This window comes from Myotis yumanensis, unplaced genomic scaffold (genome assembly GCF_028538775.1).
Source record: "Myotis yumanensis isolate MYYU_CA2020_CCGP unplaced genomic scaffold, mMyoYum1.0.hap1 SCAF_11, whole genome shotgun sequence".
In the NCBI taxonomy this organism is placed as follows: Eukaryota; Metazoa; Chordata; class Mammalia; order Chiroptera; family Vespertilionidae; genus Myotis; species Myotis yumanensis.
The window spans coordinates 30,446,279-30,473,523 of NW_027223762.1; the positions used below are offsets into that span (position 1 = coordinate 30,446,279).

At 37.9% G+C, this 27,245-nt stretch overlaps 1 protein-coding gene across 5 annotated transcripts in view; it reads right to left on the reverse strand.

Moving 5' to 3' along the window:
- CCDC88A (coiled-coil domain containing 88A) overlaps positions 1-27,245 on the reverse strand; it is a 109,487-nt gene that overhangs the window by 71,298 nt on the left and 10,944 nt on the right. For all 5 annotated transcript variants that reach the window (XM_070429236.1, XM_070429238.1, XM_070429237.1 and 2 more), the window contains exons 3-5: positions 10,749-10,857; positions 3,594-3,663; positions 1,399-1,457 (exon numbers count right to left, since the gene is read on the reverse strand). In XM_070429236.1, coding sequence (XP_070285337.1) covers positions 1,399-1,457; positions 3,594-3,663; positions 10,749-10,857 — 238 coding nt within the window. The remainder of the gene's footprint in view (positions 1-1,398; positions 1,458-3,593; positions 3,664-10,748; positions 10,858-27,245) is intronic.

Consider the following 27,245-nt stretch of genomic DNA (forward strand, 5'->3'; position numbering starts at 1 on the left):
AAAGTCCTTGGTTCTGCTCCATTGCTACTATCACTTTTAGTAACCAGCAATAACAACTAAATGGTAGCCAGAAGTAATAACCAAATGTATGTCACTATGTTGTCCAAATTTATATAATATTCACCAATAGAGTTATTTTTAAAAGCAAATACAGTACACAAAGGCTGTCTGTAAATAATTTAGAGCTGTTTCTAACTCAGAATCTGATGACCAAATTAGAACAGCAATGACTACAAACACTGTATTTCATTTAATATGAAATCAATTATGAAGTAAACACCTGTACATTATACAGCATGAAACTTTAATAACATACATTGTATATACAGCTCCCAAGTAGTCAGCTCTAAAAGCCAACACTCTTTTGGGTGTATTATTTCTAACATACGTGTGTAAAACATTATTAGTGGCCACGTTATTGGTTTACCAACACTTCATTCAATAAAGAACTGAGATAGTTTACATTTACATTGTGCCCTGACCAGGTAACTCAGTTGGTTAGAGCATCGTCCTGATACGCCAAAGGTTGTGGGTTCAATCTCTGGTCAGGGTACATACAAGAATCAACCAATGACTGTATAAATAAGTAAAACAACAAATTGATGTTTCTCTCTGTTTCTCTCAGGGTTTGTCTCTCTTTCTGTCTCTAAAATCAATAAATTTAAAGAAAAATTTAAAGTATCATTGTGATAAACCATCCAAATATTGGCTGATTAAAGGAAACATCAGACTGAAGTTGAATCTCAACTCTCTGGCCTACTAACAATATGACCTAAATCTAGAGCGACCACTTTTGTCTGGGGCAGTCCCAGTTTATACAAGCAGTGCCACTCTAACTGTTAATAGTACCCCTTTTTGACTCTCATAAGTGTTTTAATTTTGGGTAACTTAAATATCATTCTACATAAACTCCAATTCCCTTATCTGAAAAAGAGATATTATAAGAAAACCTATCTAAGGTAATAGCTGCTATTATCATTAGTCATTGATTAAAAGGGCAATATAACAATAACCCAGACTCCTAAAACATTTTTCATAATTTCTGTCTCCTTTATATTGCCATTTTCACTTTTCTTCAGTAGCACACACACATGCATGCATTAATCATAAGGATGTTTTGAGAGAGGTTTTTAAAGGTATCTTTAAGGAAACTTGAAAAACTTGGGGCCCTTAGAAGCCTCAGAATAAAGAATAATTAAAGATTTTAGATCATATGACTATCTGGTAATACAACTGAAATTTGAAATAAAATAAGAGAATAACTCTTTTTCTTCAAAATCTAAAATCTCTAACACAGACTTTGAAAACCAATGGCCCATCCTGAAGTCTTCCAGAAACTAGAGCCTAAAAAGCATAAAGAAGTTACCAAAATGAAATATGAAGACATTTCAAACTTACCTGAACTGCACAACCCAGTAAAAGTAAAAGCAACTTTTTAACTTCTTCTGTGCCTTGTTCTAAAATAAAAACAATAACTGAGTATAACATTTTACATTAGTTCAATTCTCTTTCTTATATTGATAGAAGCACGTCTATAGGTAATATTCACAACTTGACTAAAAGATTAAGAATGTAAGTACAATGAAAAATTTAAAAAAACAGCTGTGTGTGCACAATGTGGTAACAGCAGGAGGAATGGACAAGGATCTCAATTTTGAGGAGCTACAGTATAGATAAAATAGGCTTCAAAGTTCTGTGCAATAAAGTATGCTAACTATAAATCCACTACTTTTCCATAAATGATTATACTACACCAGCATACTAAATTAAAAACTGTTGATATAGGGACATACCCCAAGATCAGCCAAAATGGTTCCCAACATATCAGGCTTCTTTTAAGCCAGTGGTTCTCAACCTTCCTAATGCCACAACCCTTTAATATGCCGGCTACTCGTATGTGGGCGTATCTGCATGTGGGCGGACCCACCTGGAGACGGATAGAGGGCGGTGTCTCAGTTCCTAAGACCATGGAAAATATGTGTTTTCCGATGGTCTTAGGCGACGCCTGTGAAAGGGTCGTTCGACCCCCAAAGGAGTCTCGACCCACACGTTGAGAACCACTGTATTTAGGTCTATTATTGTTTTCTTTCTAAAATATCTTGTATGACTCATCTATAAGTAAAATTTAAATGGCTTTACACTGTGTAGGTTCATGGGGATCAAAACCTTGTCAGTTACAGCGAAACTGGTCAAAATAAATGTATATAATGAGCTGGACAAAATTAATGGTCTGTAACAGAACTGAAGAACACATTTGCTATCCAATTCAACTGAGGTTTGCTTAAAACATTCAGCAGACAAAAAAAAGTCAATTCTTTGGAGCAGAATTTCACCATCAGGCCAATCTGGTTTTTGATAAAGTACAATCTTCTTTTCAAACATTTCCTCCTACTCTCCATGAAACAGCCTACTTTCTTAGCTACATTAATCACCTTTCCCCCAATATAAATACATACAAACTGCCTTAACTTCTGTTACTCTGCCTTTCTTCCCTTCCCCCTTGTTCCTCTACTTACTAATCACAATCCTAGGCACAGCTGTATGTAACACCTCTGTGTAGTCTTCTCTGACCTAACTAACCATCAATGGTCCCAAACCTCACTAATCTGCCAACTTGAATAAGTAATAGCTCCATATTTTAGGTCTTAACATTTTTACATATCTCTATTTTGTACCAATTCTTACATGATTTCCCAGTAATCTATATCTCTCAGCAAAACACGAGGTCCTAAAGAGCACAGACCATTTTCTTTATATTGTTGGTCCCTACTTGGTAGGCAATTACTAAATACATGTGGAAGTAAAAATAATTCCATTCTACATATAAAATATTTTTTCATTTTTTATTTGTATAGCCAAATACCCCAGAATATCACCCCCATCTAACTGGTAGTTTCTTCAATAAAAACAGCTATGTGATTTTAGTTTTTATTTTGGTGGAGGTATGATTTGGAGAAAATAACTTTATTTGGGTTACATGCAGCCTGTTAAAGAAGTCCATTGTTGAAATGGTTATGTAGTTGCTAATTTCAATTATTCAAAAATTAAAACTCTAAATATGTCACATTTAAAACCTAGTAAAGTACAGGAACTTTTGAAAAAAATAATTTAAATGATCTAAGAAACTGGTTCTCATCTTTCCATTCAGAAGTAATTTATATTTATAAATTACAGCATATCAATCAATAAAACCTTAGACTCAAACAACTATGGCAATGGTACATAGTAGATATATAAAAAGAAACCTAAAAATTATGTCAAAAACACTTCTAAGGTTATGTTCCTTGAAGCCTACAGCTACATTATCTTCTATCCTTGTTTATGACACACTAAAACTTATCACAGAAAACCATCAATTTGGTATAGTAGAAAAAACATCAGACTTAGTGAAAATTTATGTCTGATCCCATCCACAACTTACAAATATTCTGAGTTTATTTTCTCTATATAAAATGGAATATTACCTCCAGCTTTCCCTATAGAGTCATGAAAAACTTGGTCTGTTGATGTAAATAAGCAAGATCTGGGCAAGCATTCTAGTATTACAAAAGGCAAAGACTTTATTATCACATTATGCTAAAGTTAACACTTACCACAAAAGGGGGTTTTGCCAATAATTAAGATATTTGGCAATGACATCATGATCAACTGCTGCAAAGTCTCCTATAAAAAGACATCCAAAGGTTGTTACATAGGAAATGCTGACTAGGTAATTACTCAACAAGCTATAACTTACAATTTGTACATTTCTCAGCACGTGTGCTATACTGTTTTAGCCTCTAGTCTAATTGTAAAGTGTTCTTTTCAAACCTCAAAAAATTCAGAGTGCCCAGCCGGCGTGGCTCAGATTTAAAGATGAGATGCTAGACTACCAATGCCATGCTAAAGTGATGTTTTGAAACCAGCTCTGTTCCGTTTTCTTTTCTTTTTAAGGATTTTATGATTATTTTTTAATCCTCGCTGGAAGATATATTTTCATTGATTTTAGAGAGAGAGGGAAGGAGAAGAGGAGAAAAATTGGTTGCTCTCCTTACGCACGAACCCACAACCGGGGTATGTGCCCTGATCGGGAATCGAACGTGCAACCCTTTTGTGCACTGGACGATGATCTAACCAACTGGACCACACCAGCCAGCTGAAACCAGTTTTAAGATCCTTAGCCCAACACCTACCTCAGGCTCAAGAGGATTTCTTTGGGAAAAGTTACTGGAGACCCTTGGCTTTTCCCTCTCGCCCCCCTCCCACCATGGGAGAGAGAAGAGAGGTGTTTCCCCTTCACTTCATGCCTACTAAGAGGGTATTTAAAAGAACCGCTTTGAGAGCTGGCATTTATTCCTTGAAGCTGGGAGAGACCCATTCCTGTGGAAAGTAGAAAGGCAAAACTGCAGCAGGAGATATCTGAATAATGTCTGCCAATTCTGAGCAAATTTTGATTTCTATCAATGATAGAGCAGAGATATAAGTCCCACAATTAGATGTGACAGGAGTGTAGGATCTGGACCTGTGGTCATTTTAAAAGGGATCCCATCCACGTAGTCTTCTTGCTTTGGGCTAGTCTCTCTCAGCTGAAAGAGGCTGGAGGTGTAGTATTCAAAGCAGAGGCTGGGGTGGTAGTGTGAGTATAGGCACGGTCTATCAAGGGAGCAGCCATCAGGAATTCCTGGTAGGGAAAAGCTGAGTTACCCCGCCCCTTCCCTGCACCCCTACCCAAGGATCCTACAAAAGATCTATTCAGCCTTGAATACCAATTCCAGAGAGGCCAAATTAGAATACAAAAGTACCTGTTCCTTCCAACTTTCATCTAGAAAATGAAACGAAGGTGAACAGTCAGTGGTGTGTGAGCAAGCTAAATAGCCATCTCATGCGGTGAATAAAGAAAAACTGAATTTACTTAAGGAAAAGGGGATGGGGATATCCAAAGGGAAGGGGACACAGCACTGAGCCAAAGGGTATTGGGCCCACGATGGCAGCAAAAATATACTTAGGGCCGTAAAACAAGGAAGGGTATAAAAGAAGCAACAGGAGATTCGGAGGAGACCAAGATGGCGGCGTAGGTAAACACCGGAGACCGCTGCCGCAAACAACCATTTCAAAAATACAACTAAAAGACTGAACGGACATCACCCAGAACCACAGGAAGGCTGGCTGAAGAGAGACTCTACAACTAGAAGGAAAGAGAAGAGCAAATCGAGGCTCAGAGGCGGCGCAGTGTGGAAAATACAAAGGTACCGAGGTGCGCGCGCAAAGCGGGCTGGTGGCTGAGGGCGCGGTTGTCATTTTCTGTCGGGAGTGAGTCTCAGACTCTGGGCTCCAGATCCGGGCGAGTCTCTAGGGACCCAGACTCAAACGGGAGAAGCGGGATTATCCGGCATCAGTTGGAACCTGAGGGCAGCTTTCTCTCCGAGGTTTGCAGCGGCTGCCGAGGTTCTGAGAAGCAGAGCCTCTGGGAACGGGACTGAGCGTGGCCATAACTGCTCCCTCCGCCCGCCCTGTTGAGCCCGCCCCGCCCAAAGCCTGCGCACAGCCATTTGCCGATCGCCTCAGGCAAAGGCTGGATTAGCGCCTCCCCAGAAGGCAGACGTTTTCCATACAGCTGATTCCTATAGCCAGTCGGCCTGGCGGTCAAATCCCTCTAGTGTTAACTACAACAATTAAGGCTTGGCTAGAACAAGACTGCGCACAGAGACCACAAGGGGGTGCACCAAGAAAGCATAAAAGATGCGGAGACAAAAAAACATGACAGAAATGGAGGATATGGAGCTAAGAATCGCAATTTTGAGGGCTTGCCATAAATTTGTGCAGAGCCTCACGAAAACTAATGAGACCCTCGATGCTACGATAAAGAAATTAGAAAGTAAGCATACACGGGCTGAAATAAAGAATATTATACCCAATAGCAGACCAGAGGAGCACAAGAATCAAACCAAAGATTCGACAAAAAACACCCAATTGGAAAAGCAAAATGAAAAAAGAATCCGAAAGTGTGAAGATAGTGTAAGGAGCCTCTGGGACAGCTTTAAGCGGACTAATATCAGAATTATTGGAGTGCCAGAAGATGAGAGACAGCAAGATATTGAAAACCTATTTCAAGAAATAATGGCAGAAAACTTCCCCCATCTGGAGAAAGAAATGGACTTACAGGTCCAAGAAGCGCAGAGAACCCCAAACAAAAGGAATCCAAAGAGGACCACACCAAGACACATCATAATTAAAATGCCAAGAGCAAAAGACAAAGAGAAAATCTTAAAAGCAGCAAGAGAAAGAGGCTCAATTACTTACAAGGGAATACCCATACGACTGTCAGCTGATTTCTCAACAGAAACTTTGCAGGCCAGAAGGGAATGGCAAGAAATATTCAAAGTGCTGAATACCAAGAACCTACAACCAAGATTACTTTATCCAGCAAAGCTATCATTCAGAATTGAAGGTCAGATAAAGAGCTTCACAGATAAGGAAAAGCTAAAGGAGTTCATCACCGCCAAACCAGTATTATATGAAATGCTGAAAGGTACCCTTTAAGAAGAGGAAGAAGAAGAAAAAGGTAAAGATACAAATTATGAACAACAAACATGCATCTATCAACAAATGAATCTAAGAATCAAGTGAATAAATAACCTGATGTACAGAATGAACTGGTGATTATAATAGAATCAGGGACATAGAAAGGGAATAGACTGACTATTCTTGGGGGAAAAAGGGGTGTGGGAGATGCGGGAAGTGACTGGACAAAAATCATGCACCTATGGATGAACACAGTGGGTGGGGAGTGAGGGTGGAGGGTGGGGTGGGAGCTGGAAGGAGGGGAGTTATGGGGGGAAAAAAGAGGAACAAATGTAATAATCTGAACAATAAAGATTTAATTAAAAAAAAAAAAAAAAAAAAAAAAAAAAAAAAGAAGCAACAGGAAAGCCCAGGCTGGGCTGCTTTGGCTCACTGAGAAGTCAGAGAAAAGGGGGCGTTGGAGACAGGTTCAGGGGCTACCTGGGACGAGCTGCCACTGTCCGTGGCTTCCCTGGTTGCAAGTCTCATGGAGTTCCTTAGAGGTTAGGGGATACATGGCTGTGGGGGCAGAGGAGAAGGAAGGGAATGGCACAGGTATGCTCCTTGGAGGGAGAGCGTGCACTGGGTCCTTTGTCCTGAGGGTATTTCTCTCTCGCAAGTGGAAATCTTAGGGGAGGATCTTAATAAAATATTTATCAGCTTTATAGGTGTGCTCTTTCAGGGTCATGGTCTCCACTGATTTAGTGCCAGGGCAGGGGGTCATTAGTCACTGTAGCTGGTCCTAAGGCAGCCAGATTGTCCGGTTTTGCTGCTTTTCTGGCCTGGAACTGAAATACAGCTGAGGCTTAGATGTTATCTTTAGGAAAGAAAAGGTCAGGGGGGCTCAACCACATGACTAGCGATATGCTAGGGGGGATAGGTTACCCTGGGGGTGAGGTTCTTGTTTTCCCAGTTTTGCCCCTTGCTCTGCTCATGTCTGTCAGAAGGCAAGGGGATGAATAGGCTACCTCTCCCCTCGGTAGCCTAACCAGCAGCATGCTGGGGAGGAAAGAAGCTTTCATGTTAAATGTACTTCTGAGTTTTGAATATCAAATATTCTACCTCAAATATTTTTTCTTAGGGGTATATAAGATATACAAATTTATATTTTTAATTGCTTTAGAAAGACTCTTGGGGGGCGGGGGGGAGTCTGATTTTTCCAAAAGATAGGTAATTTAACAGGTGACAAGAACTGCATTAATTTAAACTTTGTTAACTTGAAATCTGTCATATTAAAGCAGGCCATGTGAGAATAAAAAATATTTTTAGTAAGTCTATTAATTGTGTAAATAAGATGATTGATCTATTTCTGAAGATACAACACAAGTGCCTTTGAAACATTTTACCTAAGAATATGAAACCTGGAGGCAAGTAGAGATGGTTTTGGTAAACTGGTTCTAAAGAAAGGGCATAGGAGAGTGGTACAAGGAGAATTTCAATTATCAGTGATATTTTATGATTTAAATATCTGAAACAATATTGACAAAATGTTATAATATTCAATCACTTCTAGCCCTAAATTAGCCCACCGGTATTCAAACTTAGATTTAAAAAAAAGAAAAAGGTATAACTAGTCACCCAGCAAATGTTAATGAAATACATACAGATATGTCTAAAAAAAAGAGTGACAGTCAAGAAAAAGCAAGTTGGCCCTGACTGGGTTGCTCAATAGTTAGAGTGTCATCCTGATACACCAAGGTTGCGGATTTGATTCCCAGTCCAGGGCACATACAGAATCAACCAATAAATGCATAAATAAGTGGAACCACAACTCATTGTTTCTCTCTCTCTCTCTCATATCAATAAATAAGTAAATAAAAAAGAAAAAGAAAATCGTTATTAATATCATCTTGGCACTATTAACATCTGGGCTTAAAAACATTTATAAAAAAATTAGCATAGACTTTTATTTCTGGCAACAAGGAGTACTAGATATTAGAAAGGAATCTAAAAATGCTGAATGATTAAAATTTTTTTTAATATATGACTAAGTTCAAAACAAGGTAAAAAGATAATTTCTCAGTTAAAAGATAAAACAGAAAAAATTAAGTCCTGTCTCAGGAAGCAAGGAAAAAGCTGTTTTTCTTAGCCTTTGGTAGATATTGAGGAGGTTTGTTTCCCTAAGGATTTGGAATAACATAGTACCAGTTAAAAAGATATATGTAAACACTTAAGTACATCATTATACAAAGATGCAGAAAAAGAGATCCAGAAGTATATATATTCAGGCACTATAGTGGTAATCTCTATAAGACACTGGAACTGTTCATAATTTACATTTTTTCTAGTTTTCAACAGTAAACAACTATTGATTCTAAAATAATATAAAGCTGCTTAAAATAAATTAAAAGTAGTTCTGGGTTGGTTGTAAGAAAAGCAACACATCTTCTCTGAAGCAATGAATACTTGGCCCAGACACAAAAGTATTCCCATAGATAAATTTCCTCCCAAAATGATCTCACAATTAAAACACACACACACCCCATTACCACCACTGCTACCACCAACCACCATGAGAAACAGCAAACAGAAAACACAAGGCAGATTCAGATCCCTACAGATCTGATTTCAGATTTTGGAATTATCAGACACAAAATCTAAAATAGAAAATTTTAAATTTCTAAAAAAGTAAATGAAGAAATTAAAGAATAATTAATAAACAAAATGAAGAAAAAAAACATGAAAAAAGATCACACAGAGCTTCTAGAAAGGAAAGATATAATTATTGAGGATCAAAATTAATCAGTGGGTAAAACAGATTTCACAAATATGCAGGGCAAATTAGCAAACTGAAAAGATAGTTTGGAAAATCTTCTCAGAATTTAGCACAAGATTGAATATAAAAGAAAAAATATATTTTTTGTTAATTTCCATTGATTTTTAGAGAGAGTGGAAAGGAGGGGGAGAGACAGAGAGAGAGAGAGAAACATCGAAGTAAGAATGATACGGTGATTGGCCTCCCACACATGCCCTGACCAGGGCCAGGGATTCACCTGCAACTGAGGTACGTGCCCTTGACTGGAATTCAACCTGGACCCTTTAGTCCACAGGCCAATGCTCTAATCACTGAGCAAAACCAGCTAGGGTTAAAAGAAAATTTAATAAACATGGAGGATAGAGTTAAGAAAGCCTTGTATTCATTTAATAGAAATATTTGAAGTATATCTGGTAACAGAATAGTAAAAAGTCAGTATCAGAAGAGACAAAACTAGCAGCCAGGAGTGAAAACATTTAAAAAATTAGACTGATAGCTGACTTCTCCAGAACAATAAAGAATCCAGAGACAGAAGAATAAAATCTGCAAAACATTGTGAGGAAACTCATTTGCACCCAATAACATAGCTTTAAAGTGTACAAAGGAAAACTTGACCAATCCAATCTATCATCATATTGGGAGATTTCAAGTCATCTTTCTCAATAACTGGGAGATCAAGAGACAAAATTAATCAGGCAGCAAAAGGTTTCAACAATACAATTAACAAACAAGCTTGCTCTGAACTCTGCACCCAAACAATTAAAGAATACACATATCTTTCAAGCACACATGGAATTTTAATAAAATCTGACAACATACTAGGCCAAGTCAAATAATTTTTAACAAATGTCAAAAAGTCAGTATCATACAAACCAAATTCTTTGACCAAAATTCAACAAATTGCTTAAAAAATACCTTTATTTTTGGAAATCTAAAAGCATAGTTTAAATAACTCATAACTGAAAATAGAAATCATAACAAAAATTAGAAAATTCACAGAATAAACATTTAAAAAATACAACATGCTAAAATTTGTCTGATGCAGCTATAGCAATTCTTAGAGGTATATTGATAACCTTGAGAATGCTCATATTTAAATTGTGAAATACGCATCCAATTTAAGTTTTAAAAAGAACAATATAAAAAGTACACTCTTGAAAGGCATAATTAGAGCAGGCTAACAAAATATTGCATTATACAAATCTCAGGAAACTGATAACTAGTTTTAAAAATTTATAAAATATAATAATTATTTGTGAAATTAGATAATGATGAAGTGCTTACTTGTATCTTAACATTGCATAAAAGGAACTATGTCATTATTGTTCTATCTCCAGGAAACAGACCAGTACCTGGCATATAATAAGCATTGTTAGGTGATTCATCCTAAGTAACACAACAATGTATGTGAGCAGATATTAAAATATAATAGATGGAAAGAAAAAACACTTACCTGATAATAACATTTTATCTGTCTCACCAAAATGGATAGATTATGAATTCTAAGTGAGGCATCATTGTTGACTTTTTTATTTACTCTCTGACTCTCCGATTTAGGATTACTGAAAGAAATTTTAAAAAATACTTTAAACTAAAATTATACTGAAATATACTATCAACCTATAGATGACTGAAAAGAATCATATATTTTTCTTTAAACAAATTGTACATTCATCTACATTATGAGAGATGATTCAAAAGGACAGATGATTACTTTGAAACATATTCTGTGCTTCTAATGAATAAAAATGCATCTGATATTTCTAAGACAATAGCAAAATAAATTTGAAACACAAGTCAGATGTTGCCCTTCATTCTCATTTTGTCTCTACAACTTCCTTGGATAAATAACCTCTTATTTCCTTGAATAAATATATTTTTTTCCATAACCTAAAATAAAGCTATTTAAATCAAGAATGTAAACTATGGGCTAATAACCAATAAATGTCCTATCTTCTCACTGGATAATGAAGAGTATATGTGAACAGGCAACATCCCAGGGAAATTAAAGAATGCAGTGATGACACAGATTAACACTCTTATCTTGGATAATCTTTATAGATTTAATGAAAGCAAAGATTTAATAACATCAAACTTAAAAGCTTCTTAAGGAAACCATCAACAAAATGAAAAGGCGACCTATGGAATGAAAAATAAAATTGCAAATCATGTATCTGATAAAGGGTTAATATCCAAAATATATAAAGAACTCCATACAACTCAATAGCAAAACACAAACAAATAATCCAATTTTAAAATGGGCAAAGAAACTGAATAGACATTTTTCCAAAGAAGATAAACAAATGGCTAACGTACAAGAAAAGGTGCTCAACACCACTAATCATCAGGCAAATTGAAACTACAATGAGATATCACCTCATACCTATTACAATGGCTATTACATCAAAGGAGAAGAGATAACAAGTGTTGGTGTGTGGAGAAGAGGGAACCCTTGTGTGCTGTTGGTGGGAATGTAAATTGGTGCAATCACTATGGAGGTTCCTCAAAAAGTTAAAAATAGAACTATCATATAATCCAGCAATCCCACTTCTGAGTATATATCCAAAGGAGGTGAAATCAAGATTTCAAATTGTTCTCTGCAGGTACACAGCAGCATTATTTACAATAGCCAAGATATGGAAATAACTTAAGTATACATCAACAGATAAATGGATAAAGATCTGACACACACACACACACATTATTCAGCTATAAGAAAGAAGGAAATCCTGTCCACTCAGGAGTGGCTCAGTGGTTGGGTGTCGACACAGGAACCTGGAGGTCACTGATTCGATTCCTGGTTGGGGCATATGCCCGGGTGTGGGCTTGATCCCCAGTGGGAGGGCATATAGAAGGCAGCCTATCAATGATTCTCTCTCATCATTGATTTTCTATCTCTCTCTCTCCCTTCCTCTCTGAAATCGAGAGAGAGAGAGAGAGAGAGAGAGAGAGAGAAAGAAAATCCTACCATTTGCAACAACATGGATGGACCTTGACAGCATTATGTTAAATGAAATAAGCCAGAGACAGAAAAATACTCTGTTCCCATTTACATGTGGAATTTTTAAAAAGTCAAATTCGTAAAAACAGAAAATAGAAAAGTAGTTGCCAGGGGCTAAGTGGGTGAAGGGACTAGAAAGAGGTTGGTAAAAGGGTACAAATTTTCTTTTCTTTTGTTTGTTGTTGTTATTGTTGTTAATCCTCACCTAAGGATATTTTTCCCATTGATTTATTTTTAGAGAGTGGAAAGGAAGCAGAGAGAAAGAGAGGGAGAGAGAGAGAGAGAGACAGAGAGAGAGAGAAACACTGATTTGAGAGAGACACATCAATTGGTTGCCTCCCCCCCGCCCCGCATGCTCCCCTTGCAGCTGGGAATCAAAGCTGCAGCCTAGGTACATGTCCTTGATCAGGAATCGAACCCATGACCCTTCAGTCCAAGGGTTGACACTCTTACCACTGAGCCAAATCGGCCAGGGCAAGGGTACAAACTTTCAATTGTAAGATAAGGTCTGAAGATGTAATGTAAAATATGATAACAATAGTTGATAACACTGTATATAATTGAAATTTGCTAAGAGTGGAACTTAAATGTTCACACACATACTAAGGAAAAAAAATGTGAGGTAATAGCCCTAGCTGGTTTGGCTGTCAGCCCCTAGCCTGAAGGGTGGAGGGTTAATTCTGATAAAGGGCACAAGTACCTTGGTTGCAGGCTCGATCCTCAGCCCTGGTCAGGGCCCGTGTGGGAGGCAACCAATCAATGTGTCTCTCTCACATTTATGTTTCTCTCTTTCTCTCTGTCTCTCCCCCTCCCTTTTACCCCCTCTAAAAAATCAATGGGAAAAATATCCTCAGATGAAGATTTTTAAAAAAAGTGAAGTACAAAAGGGGATTCAAATATAGAGTTAAGAAAATAGCAATAAAAAGATGGAAGGTGGCTAGAAAGGGAAGATATTTACAGAACGTCTATGATTGCAAATGAAATTTCCATTAGTCTGGGTAGTCCAAAGTAATAACTTGTCTAAGATCCTAAATTTTATCCTTTTACTCTTTCAGCATTTTCTCTTATAGAATAATTCAAGAAAACAAAGATTGTATTATTTGAGCATATTCCTAATTGTTTTCACAGTAATCAAACTAAAGAAGATTTATTTCCTTTCCCCACTAACTTCATTACAATAATATTTAATTATAAACCTAGGTATTTAATTCTGACAACAAATATTTAAAAAAGATTTCAATATTGTAACTGAAAATGTATAGAAACTAAACTACAAATTTAAAGTACAAATCCATTATTACATGACACTATATGATTTTGATTATACTTTGGGATGGATGTCAATCTATATATATAAAAGCCTAAGGGACCATCTGACCAGTAGCTATGATGCACACCAACCACCAGGGGCAGACACTCAATGTACAGGCATAGAAACATGGAACAGATTGATGAATTGAGTGGTAAGGGGGAGAGGGGAGGGCAGGAAGAGATTAACCAAAGATCTTATATGCATACTAGAGGCCCCGTGCACCAGTGGGGTCCCTCAGCCTGGCCTGCGGGATCTGGCCGAAACTAGCAGTCCGACATCCCCTGAGGGGTCCTGGATTGCGAGAGGGTGCAGGCCAGGTCAAGGGACCCCACCAGTGCTGAATCTGTGCACCAGGCCTTTAGTATTCTAATAAACATATGTGATTTCATTGCTACTTTTAAAAATTTTACTAAGTAAATATTATATTTGCCCCTGACACTTGTTATAAAATTTGTGCTCTTTAAAGTGATTTTTTTAAAAGTAAAGTTTTAAAGTTTCTTTTAAAATTTTATGTCCAACATTGTTCATATGATACTTTGAAATTTATTCAGTTGCCCAAAAGCCTGTAGTCTCCTTTGTCAAAAGGTCTTCTAAGAATTAGCAAGTTTTAAGAATTTAGAATTTTGGCTTATTCAAAATCTTAAAAAAATTTTTTTTGTAAAAAAAGTTTACATCTAAGTTTCACATTTTTTTCAGCCTTTGAGAAAGATGGCTTGTAACAAAGACAATTTTGAAGATAAAAAGAGGAAACTATTTAGTATATACTAAGGATATCAGATGAAAATATTTTAGGAATTTGGGGAAAAGTGAAAAATACACTTTAGATAAGCTAGAGAAAGTATGTTGAAAAATTTATGGAAAAATACTTCAACACCTAAAACTCTCACATTTAACAAGGGTCTCAAGGTAGGAGAATAAAGTTTTCTGTATTCTCTTATAAAACTGTGGTGCTTTGTATTTACAAATTTTTGCTATAATTACATGGACTTTGAGGGGATTTCTATGATCTAGTATATTCATAAGGAAATCGAATAGAATAGTGGAGTTCTTTGGTAGAACAGGCTGATACTCAGAGCCTCAGTTTCAATTTCTAATCTACACTGTACCATTCACACGTTATTTCAATATGCAAACAGAACTGGAAAGTTCCTACTTCTTTAGAATCACTGGCTATCACATCACAGTCTATCTATCAACTCTCTGGACCTGGATACCAGCATAACTGCTAAGCACTCTAGGCATGGACCTAGAGAGCAATAAACTCTCAATTACAAGGCTTGGGTTTCTCATTTGATGCATGCCTAATGTGAGTTAGGGTCAAACTGACATATGTTAGGATCATGGAAAACAAGCCCTTTCACCCCAAGAATATGATCTTCTTTATGGGAGAGAAACTAACCTCAGGTGAAACTGCCTGAAAGGTCCTCATCTCCACTCCTATGAAAAATAAAGGTTGTCCCCAAAAAATGTACACACACTTTAACAGCTGATAACTCACTTAATTTTCACTCCTTTTCAGGTTTAAGAGATTTGAAATAATGGGTGAAGCCAGACTAAGCTTTGAACAAAGAAAATTTATCCTAAAGTCCCACTAGACTTTTTTTTTATGGAGATACATAAAACATAAAAGTTTCCAGTACAAAACTGGCAACAGTCAATGAATTGAAGGCACACAAATACCAAATGAAATGATTCTTGATGTCTGAAATTCCAGTGCTTCATGTTATTAGCAGTGCCTAGACCACAAGGTTGATCAGTTTGAAAACGGGCATTGACCAAAAAAAATTATTCTGACAACAAATTATTCTATATAAATTCTTGTAAATTTTGAAATTGAACTGTATGTTAATAAACACTGACTTTATAATCTTCAAAGTGTGTGTACATTTTTTTGGAGACCCTGTAATTGCATACTTAAAGGAAAGATTTACTGAAAATTATGTAAATCAAGAAAATTACTAACTTCAGGAAAAATAGTACTTTTTTAAAAAGAACAATGTAATGATATATTATCTGGCTCTGCAGGAAACATAACAGGGTGGGGGCAAAAATAGGTTTATAGTTGTGAGTACACGAGTTTATTACTGCATTATTATTAATCACTGTATTATTTTTCATATAAACAATTGTAAACCTACTTTTGCCCCATCCTGTATAGTTATACTAATGTAAATACTGATTACTGATTTAACTGAACTTAAAATACATTAGAAAAACAAACAAGGCAAGAAATAGAGATGGGCATTAAAAAGCTAAAACCTCATCTATCATTATCAGGAAGTTAATAGAAAATGTCCAAAAGGGAGAAATCAAAAAATACTAGGGTAAGCATATTATCACCATAGTATATGGGGCTAAGTGAAAGAAGAAACTGCTTTAAAAAAAGGAAGTAGGACTGCTGTTCTTCACTATGAAACTTTTGGTATTAAATAATCCTTTTAATCATGTAAAACATTTTTATTTAATGATTGATTTTAGAGAGAGAAAGGCAGAGGGGGAGAGAGAGAAAAAGAGAGAAAGAAACATCAATTTGTTGTTCCCCTTATTTATGCATTCATTGGTTGATTCTTCTATGTGCCCTGACTGGAGATGGAATCAGATGATGCTCTAATCCCGGGGTCCTCAAACTACGGCCCGCGGGCCACATGCAAATACAAATATTGTATTTGTTCCCGTTTTGTTTTTTTACTTCAAAATAAGATATGTGCAGTGTGCAGAGGAATTTGTTCATAGTTTTTTTTTAAACTATAGTCCGGCCCTCCAACGGTCTGAGGGATAGTGAACTGGCCCCCTGTTTAAAAAGTTTGAGGACCCCTACCTAATCAAATGAGCTACCTGGCCAGGGCTAAAACGTATTTTAAAAGAGAGACAAAACACCCACAAAAAAATTATGTTTTCTGAAGTCTGGTCATTTTATTTACTTCTAGGGAAAAAATAAGTAATTGTATCTGTTACTTAGCCGAAGCACATTTTATATATACGTAGGATTCAATGCTAGAAATTCAGTTGTAAGATGTGTGAGACTGCACATAAACATAAGAAAATAAAACTGGAAAGCAGGGCTTAGAGAGCAACCAAAAGACTTGTATGCATGCATATTAGCATAACCAATGGACACAGGCACTGGGGCGGTGGGGGCTTGCCCGGGGTGGGAATGGCTGGGGGCAGGGGGTGTCAATTGGGGGAAAAAGAGACATATGTAAAATTTTAGACAATAAAAATAAATAAATAAATAAATATGGAGCAGATTAGGAAGTACAAAAAAAATCAAGAAAAAACAACAACAAAAAACTGGAAAGCATTATGCTAAGCGAAATAAGCCAGTCAGAGAAAGATAAATATCACATGATCTCACTCATTTGTGGAATACAATGAACAACATAAACTGACGAACAAAAACAGATCCAGAGACAGAGAAGCATCCATCAGACCCGTCAAACCTCAGAGGGAAGGGAGGGGAGGGTGGGGGTAAGGAGGAGAGATCAACCAAAGGACTTGTATACATGCATATAAGCCTAACCAATGGACACAGACACCAGGAGGGTGAGGGTATGAGTAGGGGGGTGGGGAGGCAATGGGGGGATAAGGACACAAATGTAATATCTTAATCAATAAAGAAAAGAAAACAATATAAATAATTTATTCTGTCAAAAGTAAAGAACGAAAGCACTCCATTCCTTCGTGTAATTTCAGGTTTACTTCTTTATACAATAACAGTCACAGTACATACAGTAATTAAACAAACAGTATGTAGTACAATATGACTCCAAAATTCTCTAAAAGGATATTGTAGTCTACTAAGTATTCTAAACATTCTCTTTTATGTTCAATATTAAAATACTAAATAACATTAACTCAGAATAGTCATAATTAATAAAGTTTTGATTATTCCCTTTGAAAACATACCTTAAAAAAGAATAATTTATATTTGGAATGGTCTTTCTCTAAAATAAAAGATGAGCAACTGAATGATACATGTGATATATGAGCAAGTACCTTTTTGATTACACATAGCTCTTTCCAAACTAACAATCTCAAATCAACCATTTTCTTTTGTTAAATAAAAATTAAAAAATGCTGGAGAGGCAAATAGCCTAGCAATATAGCTCAAATCTGTCCAGCCAGAAGTTAAATGCAACATGGCAGCAAAAGAGAGCCTCAAGCAATTTCACATTTATAAATGACCTACTTATGACAAGACACATTAATTTCAATAAACAGGCAATGGTATTATCCACCACGGTATATAGTGATTTTTAAATTAGGGTAATAGATGAAGGAAATGTTAGCAATTCTACAACACTAATATTCTAAGATTTGGTCCTTCTAGATCCAAGGATTATGTCTTTACTTATTCATTGACTAGTATCTATGAGAAACAGAAATCTGATAGTTTTAATGGCTTTATGCTCTTCAAACCAGACTGTAAACCTGTTATGTATCCTCTTGGACCATCTGTTTAGTGTTGGTGCTTAACAACTACATGTGCTCATGTTTTTGATCATGCCACTCTAACTTAAAACTAGTTGTATACAGAGGGTTTTTTTTAATTTTTGAGATATCTTGTATGGTAGCACATAATTACGTAACATTTGCATGAAACAAATGAAGTAACTATACCAGAATGATTGCTTTATGAAAAATAATTAACTGGGTAAATATCACCTCCATTTAGGGTTATCTTAGTAAGGTATCTATCTTAGCCTTGAGAATAATCAGGGAGAAGAATTGTTATTTTTAAAAAGTATCTCTTTACCTTAATTTCTCCCATTTTTCACAAATTGTATCACTGTGCATGATGACCACAATAAAACCTAATATTAATATTTTATATATCTACAGAATATCTTCACATATATTACTAACTAAATCTTTATAATGACTAAACAATCATTCTTGCATGTGACATGTAATTACCACATAGAGATCATTACACAGCCCCCCTCTTATGCTTTCTCATAACTTATGATACATTGTTACCTCTTCAAGGGTTGAAGAAATATCTACGACATCTTCTAGTTAGCCCAAGACTGGGTTAGCAGTATGGAGTGATATTCACTGATTTAACACAGAACTAATGTTTTGATATAAAAGTTGCAAATGGACACAAAAAGAATAAAATCTAACACTATACTTACACTTAATCTTGATTTTATCTGAATATCTGAACTGCATAAAATGACTGAAGAGCTACCCTTTACATTTTAGAACAGGCCAACATGAGCCCTTAAAATATCAGGCTAGCCGAGACCGGTTTGGCTCAGTGGATAGAGCGTCGGCCTGCGGACTGAGAGGTCCCGGGTTCGATTCCGGTCAAGGGCATGTACCTGGGTTGCGGGCACATCCCCAGTGGGGAGTGTGCAGGAGGCAGCTGATCGATGTTTCTCTCTCATCGATGTTTCTAGCTCTCTATCTCTCTCCCTTCCTCTCTGTCAAAAATCAATAAAATATATTTAAAAAAAAAAAAAAAAAAAAAAAAAAAAAAATATCAGGCTAGCAATTTTCTAACTTTCCGGTCTAAGGATCCCTTTTCACTCTTAAAATTTACTGAGGACTCCAAAGAGCTTTTCTTTATATGAGTTATATCTCTATATATTTACTACATTAAAAATTAATAATTGAAAATATTGTATTCAACCATCTAAAAATAACAAACTCATTGTATGTTAACATTAAGAGCATTTTTTCCAAAAAACAAACAATTTTAGCGGGAAGTGACATTCTTTTACAACTGAGTAAATCTCTTTAATGTCTGGCTTAATAGAAGACATCTGGATTCTTAAATCTGCTTCTGCTTTCAACGTGCAATGATACACTATTCTGTTCAATGTACATAAAGAAAACTTACAAAAGAAAGGAAGAGTATTTTAATAGCCTTTTCAGATAATTACTGATATTCTTCTTTGATGCTACCAAATTCAGGAAAGTGGTACTTTCTTACAGGTTGGTTGTAATTTGGAGTCTGAAATTGTATCAATGACCTTTTCTTCCACTGGTCTCTCAGGCACATTGAATAAATCTTTTGCATATCCATGATTGCTTATTATGCATTGGTCATTTTTAAAATATTGGTTCATTGAGTTATATAGAGATCTTCCAAATTTTGCACATTTTATTATTCAATACCAAAAAAAACCCACACCACGTTAATATCTTATCCGAAAGGTCTTTAATATTGAGAACTACTAAGCTCATGCTTTCTATAATTCAAATTTTATCACTGATAACACATACTATCAGTTGTTTTCCTTGAAGTGACAGGCTCACTTTGTTCATTTTTTTTTAAACCCTCACCCAAGGACAAGGGGGGGTGGGGGGAGAGAAAGAAACATTGATGTGAGAGAAATACTGATAGGTTGCCTTCCCATTATGTGCCCTGACTGGGGATCTAACCCGCAACCTAAGTATGTGCCCTGACCAGGAACTGAACCCACAACCTTTTGGTGCATGGAACGGTGCTCCAATCGCCTGAGCCACACCAGCCAGGGCTCACTTTGCTCATTTTTGAGAAAATGTCTGCCCAATGCTCAAATCTGAATAACTATAGTTTTTTTAGTTCTTTCAAGTAAAAATAGTGTTCCACAAAATAGACTTGTTCAGCTTGCAACTCAAAAAATCACAAGTATTTTTCTCTCGAGATAATCATCACACTTCATTCTGCAACAGATATGTTTAAAGCATACTTCCCATTTTGTCCTACAGAATGTTACAGATATGTACTCAATGATCAAGACTCAATAAAATAACTTATTGCTTCATCGAGGACATTTTTAAGTGCAACTGGATTTCTTTTTAACTACAAGTACATTGTGTGAAGAATACAATGACTACCCATACAATTCGATTCCACTCCTTGATTGATACTAAGGTGTCAGCAGTTTTATTCACATTTGCTTTGCACCATCAATGCTTTTGCAACACAGACCAAAAAAGGAAATGACATCTTAATATTATTATGAAAATAATTCTGACCTGACAAACAAGCACACCTCCAGCAACCTGTGACCTCACTTTGAGAACACTATATTTGGCAAATCAATTCCTGTTCTTGTTATGGAGACCTGAGTACTTAATATTATGCTAATTAGTGCCTTCATAATGTAACAGAACCTTCATTCATACGGTGGTCAACCACATGGCCAGTAATTAAAACAAAGATTGTTTATAGCACCAATAGGCATCACTAATCTGTGATGTTAACTTTCACCCCTTGTCCTTAATCCTTACAACAGGGTCACAGAGATTTGTTTTAATCAGTATTCTAAGGCAGTATTTGCTCCAGACCCGCGTCAATCCTAGAGACTCAAGAAATCTCAAACTGAGCAGATATATAAATGAGGTATTTTCCATGATTAGGGACAGACTTATGCTTTCACTCCCATAATATCAATTCAACAGAGTTACAGATTCTTAACCTGAAGTCCATAAAGCCTCCTAAGGTAATTGACATAGTTCACTTGATTAATTATCAGTGACAAGTATCACTGTCATTTTTGAGAAGCAATAAAGCCATCCAAAATGAAGAAAAACTTTTAAAAAATATTTTCCAAAGTATAATCTGTTCTAATTAATAATGTATACAGTCATAAAAACGTACCCAGCAAGTTTTAAAATTTGATAAGAAAATCCTTTTATCATCATCAGTTTCTCTACATTAAAAAAAAAAAAGGTTCCATACACCAAAAAGGTTTGGGTTCGATTCCTGATCAGGGCGTTTGAGGGAGGCAACTAATCAATGTTTCTCTCTTCTCTCTCTCTCTCTCCCTCTCTCTCTCTCTCCCTCCCTTAAAGGAAAACATAAAATTCATACAAATTAAAGAAAGAAAGGTAAAAAAAAACCAAGCTAATAACTAGAGATTTGTTCTCAAATACATGCTTGGGATCAATCACTATTTACTATGATTCATCTTAGTTATATACACTCAATACTTAATACAAATACTTAAGTTTAAAACAATAAAATTAGATACTACAAGATTCTGAATCATCATATGCATATTCTATTTACAAAAGTGGAAACAGTTCATTTGCGAAGATTTTAAACAAGGAGCTGGAAAAAATTAAGTTAGCGGTCAATTATGAGGAAACTCAACACTCTTTTCTCTGAACATTCAAATTAACTGAGATTTTACTATGATTTACCTTTTTAAACCAGTTTTAACAAAACAAAACAAAAATGGGTTGAAGTATTGCCTCTATTGGTCATCCTCCACAACTTTAGACTAGGACTCAATACCTAAGACTAAACCATCTTCATTAGTCCTTTATCACCCAGGCAAAGGAAACAGTCAGGCTCTGGGTCATTATTGTCAATAATGATGTGAAGTTCAATTTTTTTTCTAGCCATCACTAGGAAAGTATTCACACTAAAAAACTTTCTAAAAAACTACTGAGATATTCCCAGAGTTTGATTTTAATACAAGGATTATGCTAAAATAAAAAGTTACAATTAACATTACTATTAAACTTTTTTATTAGCTATTTATTTTCCAGTTTCTATTTTAATTCAAAATACTAATTTCTATCTCTAGTGGTAATCAATAGATTATAGCTACATAAAGAATAAGAAAGTAAATTCCTTCTCTACTTTAGTTATTTTTCACTCTATTCCATTTTATCAACCCATTAGCATCGTTTAACTTTGGCCCTAACTCACCACTCAGAATTGCAACCTCCAAAAATATCAAATTCTAAAAATCCCCTGACCTCAAACTATTCTATCCCTTCTCACCCCTTCATCCTTACTGTTTTCCTTCATCTTTACTACAACCTCTGCTGACTCCAACTTTCCTCCTCACTTTAATGCTCACACTCTGTTCATTTCACTATGCACCTGAGAATATCCCATCTCATATCTATCTACATGTCAATCCCCAATTCTGAATAAACTCTACAAGATATCTTTGTCAGTTTCTGAGCAGCTAAGCATTACTGAATAAGTTATTCAAACCATGCTAATTGGCTCCACTACAAATGTGTGGTTTCCAAGTCTCAAGTCATCACCCAGCATGACAATACTTGTATTCATCTATAACTGACTCCTTTTGTGATTCTTCCCAGTGTAATTTTTCCGCTTTCCTTAAACCTCCAACCTTTTAATGTTGCTGTTTCCTAGGAACTGCAATTGGCCCTCATCTACATTTTTCCCCTAACATCCATGTCCTTAGTTTCTGTTACAAACTAAAAAGCTAATTCCCATATCTCTATCTCTATTCTAGTTTCTCCCTGAGTACCAGACCTGTTTCCACCTGCCCACAAAAGGTATTTTTCTCACTGTTCACCAAACAATCCAAAATAAACTCAGAACTTATTTTCTACACTTCCCCTCCCCTCAACTTTTCAGTCACCTGTAATGTCTTACAAAAGGCAGTGCCCATCTCCTCTCCACCCAAGTAAAAAACTTGGTAATAACCCTAGACTCATCCCTCTCATTCTCCAAGTCAAACTGGTGACCACGTCCCATCACTGCAGTGTTATCTCTCTTCCATATCACTAATACATCAATTCTGTTATTTCTGTTCTGACCCTCATCAGCACCAACATCAATCCTTCTAAAATGCAAACACCTTGTTTCAGTTCTATCTATGATTTACATAACCCATATTACTGTTTTCCAAGCTAGAGTAAGGCAGTGATGGCTTTTAAGGAAAGAACAATATCAAAAATCTGTGAGGAACTGTCCGTGGGCCCAGTCTGAGAAAGCAGCCTAAGAAACTAGTCTTAGTATATGAAAAACACTTTCAAATATAAGTTATTGCTGCAAAAGAATTTTGTTATTATCTCTTGAAAAATAACTTACTGAAATGAAAACACAAAAACTAACATTCCTAAAGTACTCATGGACCCCCATGAATATCTGTGGGCCCAGTTTAAGAAACACTAGTTGTGATGGTTACTTTTATGTATAACTTGGCTGGACCATGGTGAATGTTCTATGAATGTGTTTTCTTAATAAGATTATCATTTAAATAAATGGATTTTGAATAAAGTAGATTATCCTCCATAATGTGAATGGACCTCACCCAATCATTTGAAGGCATTAATGGTACAGACCTGCTAACAAACTGCCTTTAGCTCAATATAATTCTTCCGAGTCTCCAGCCTGCTTGCCTACCCCATGAGATTTTGGACTAGCCAAGCCTTCATGAGCCAATTTCTTAACATCACACTACCTCCTCCTCGACCTCCCTTCTCTCTCCCCATCTCCCTTCTTGTGTGTATATCTTCACACACACACAACACATCTTGTTGGTTGTGTTTCTCCAGCTAGAATGTGAACTAATTAATACATGTTTCCACACACAAAAAAATCTAATCTTTTAAACATGGTATCTACCTACATAGTATCTTCCACTCCCCACCTCTTCAAACGCATTTCCCAAGTGTAAAAAGTATACAGTCTCTGCTTTGGCCATACAAAATACCCTACAGTTCCCTGATTCAACCATTTTTATTTATATCTTCATGCTACTTTCTTAGCTTACAATGTCCTTCCCTCTACTCTCACTGTTTATGGCTCTTATTCACCTGATTGCTCCTACTCAACTTTCATGTCCCAGTACAAATGTTCCCTCCTCAAAGAAGCTTTCCCTCCATGTAAACAATCACTTCTCTTTATGCCAACATGGATCAAGTCCATAGTTGCGTCACATAGCACATATATCACACTGCCATTTGTTTACATGCTCAACCCCCTTACCAGTGGGTAAGACTACACCTTATTCAGCATCATATCCCCAGTACCTAGCAGATAGTTTGTCATAAAGTAAGCCCGCAGAAATGATTTACTGAATAGATATTTGGATGAACCATCCCTTCATTCCTCTCACTGAATACTGTATTTAGATCCTGGCAAAAAGGTCTGTGGCCTGAGTCCCACTCTGGCCCTCCTCAGACCATGCCCCTCACCACTGGGCAAGGAGTCCAGGAAACAAGAGGATGTACCCATACATGCCCCTTCTAGATGACACTGCAATTATCAGGGATCCTGGAAGTTCTTGCCCAAATATCTCTAACCTAATTTCAGCCTCTATTCCAGGTCTGTTCTAAGAATGGACTGTGCTACAGACGTGTACACCCTTGGGCTGAGAAACAGTTGTTTGGAGGAGGGAGTACAAGAGCTTGGACTGCAGTCATGCATGCAGGATGCCCACAGGCACGCACATAAAACCTCTCTGTGGTGCCAGACAGAACCAGGGACAATAGGAGGATGTAAAACTGTGAGCTTTTGAATTCTAAATTCCACAAATTAAAAATTGGAATCTTTCATTTTAAGTCATTATGAAGGTATATGTATCAAGATAAAAGACCAGAACATATTTGACAATTTGTTAGCCTGGTTTAGAACCTTTAAATATTTAGGCCTTTTGTGGCAAATACTTGCCCTGGGTCTCACCAATGTGCTTAAGAGTGGTACCAATCTGTTTCATAAATCTTAAAAGAAGGTCAACTCGTGTTCTTCTGAAAGAGTATAGTTAAGAACTGGTCTTCCTTTCCAACTATCCTGTGAGGACCGCTTTCCCATAATTAATACATATTACAAAGAAAAATTTCAGTTAAAAGTTTAAAAATACTCCCATATGTAGCAACTAGTTCAACTGTTCTTCTCTCTAGGTTCTCATCATTTTCTATAGTTTCACCGGGTATATGTCATACTAAGAAGCAGACATTCAGTATAGATTGCTCTTGAAGACATCAATCTAATACAAGCCTATGGACAAAAATCTCACTATGTTGGACTTCATCAGGAAAGTTACTAGAAACCAAACTGAAGGAACTAAGTATTCTAATACCAGACAAAACCATGGACTATGACTTATTCTTACCTCACCTCAAGCAAGACATAACATAGGTGGAGAAAATATCCAATAAAGGTAATTAAGACAAGCAAGGGGACAGAGGGAAAAAAAAAGAGAGAGAAATAGAAGACAAACTAAAAAGTAAATCCTACAATACTAGAGAGTGTTTTCAAATTTTCAAAAATGAGTAAAATTACAAAATGTCTTCATTCATTCCTTTGACATTTACTAGAATCTTATGACATACACTAGAGGCTCAATGCACAAAATTCATGCAAGAGTAGGCCTTCCTTCCCCTGTCTGCCGGGACCAGCTTCCCTCTAGCAACTGGGACACAGGCTTCCCTCCAGCCACCAGCAGGCACCCGGGACCCGGGCTTCCCTCGCAGCCCCGGCTTCATCTGGAAGGCCGTCAGAAGGATGTCTGATCTAATTAGCATATTATGCTTTTATTATTATAGACTAGAGGCCCGGTGCACAAAAATTTGTGCACTGGGGCGGGGGGGGTGGGGGGGAGGGAGTCCCTCAGCCCGGCCTGTTCCCTCTCGCAGTCTGGGACCCCTCGGGAGATAACAACCTGCTGGCTTAGGCCTGCTCCCGGGTGGCAGAGGGCAGGCCCAATCCCTAGGTGCAGCCCCTGGTCGGGCTCAGAGCAGGGCTGATTGGGGAGTTGGGGCGCTGCCCCCTGTCATGCACAGAGCAGGGCGGGTTGGGAGGTTGCGATGCCACCCTCAGTCACGCTCAGGGTAGGGCCGATTGGGGGGTTGGGGCACCACCCCCTGTCACACTCAAGGCAGGGTCGATGGGGAGGTTGCGGCGCCACCCCCGTCACGCACAGAGCAGGGCCCATCAGGGGGGTTGGGGCTCCGTACCCTGTCATGCACAGAGCAGGGCCAATCAGGGGGTTGGGTGCTGCCCCCTGTCATGCACAGAGCAGGGCCGATCAGGGGGTTGGGGAGCTCCCCCCTGTCATGCACAGAGCAGGGCCCATCAGGGGGTTGGGGAGGTACCCCCTGTCACGCACAGAGCAGGGCCGATAGTGGGGTTAGGGCACCGCCCCCTGTCACACACAGAGCAGGGCGGATCAGGGGGTTGGGGCGCCGCCACTGTCACACTCAGGGCAGGGCCAATGGGGAGGTTATGGCTCTACCCCATCACACACAGAGCAGGGCCCGTGGGGGCAGGGGTTGGGGGGCGCTGCCCTCTATCACCCACAGAGCAGGGCCGATCAAGGGGTTGGGGCACCGCCACTGTCATACTCAGGGCAGGGCCGATGGGGAGGTTATGGCTCTACCCTGTCACACACAGAGCAGGGCCTGTGGGGGGAGGAGGAGGCAGGGGTTGGGGTGCCGCACCCTATCACAGAGCAGGGCCGATCAGAAGGTTGGGACGCCGCACCCTGTCACACACAGAGTTGCAGGGCGATCAGGGGGTTTGGGCGCTGCCCCCTGTCACGCTGATCCGGTGCCAGGAGGCCTCGTGGCTCCGCTGATCCCGGTGCTGGGAGGCATATTACCCTTATACTATACTAGAGGCCCGGTGCACAAAAATTTGTGCACTCGGTGGGGGGGGGAGGGGGGTCTCTCAGCCCGGCCTGTTCCCTCTCGCAGTCTGGGACCCCTTGGGAAATAATGACCTGCTGGCTTAGGCCTGCTCTTGGGTGGCAGAGGGCAGGCCCAATCCCTAGGTGCAGCCCCTGGTCAGGCTCAGAGCAGGGCTGATTGGGGAGTTGGGGTGCCACCCCGTCATGCACAGAGCAGGGCGGATTGGGAGGTTGCGATGCCACCCTCAGTCACGCTCAGGGTGGGGCCGATTGGGGGGTTGGGGCACCACCCCCTGT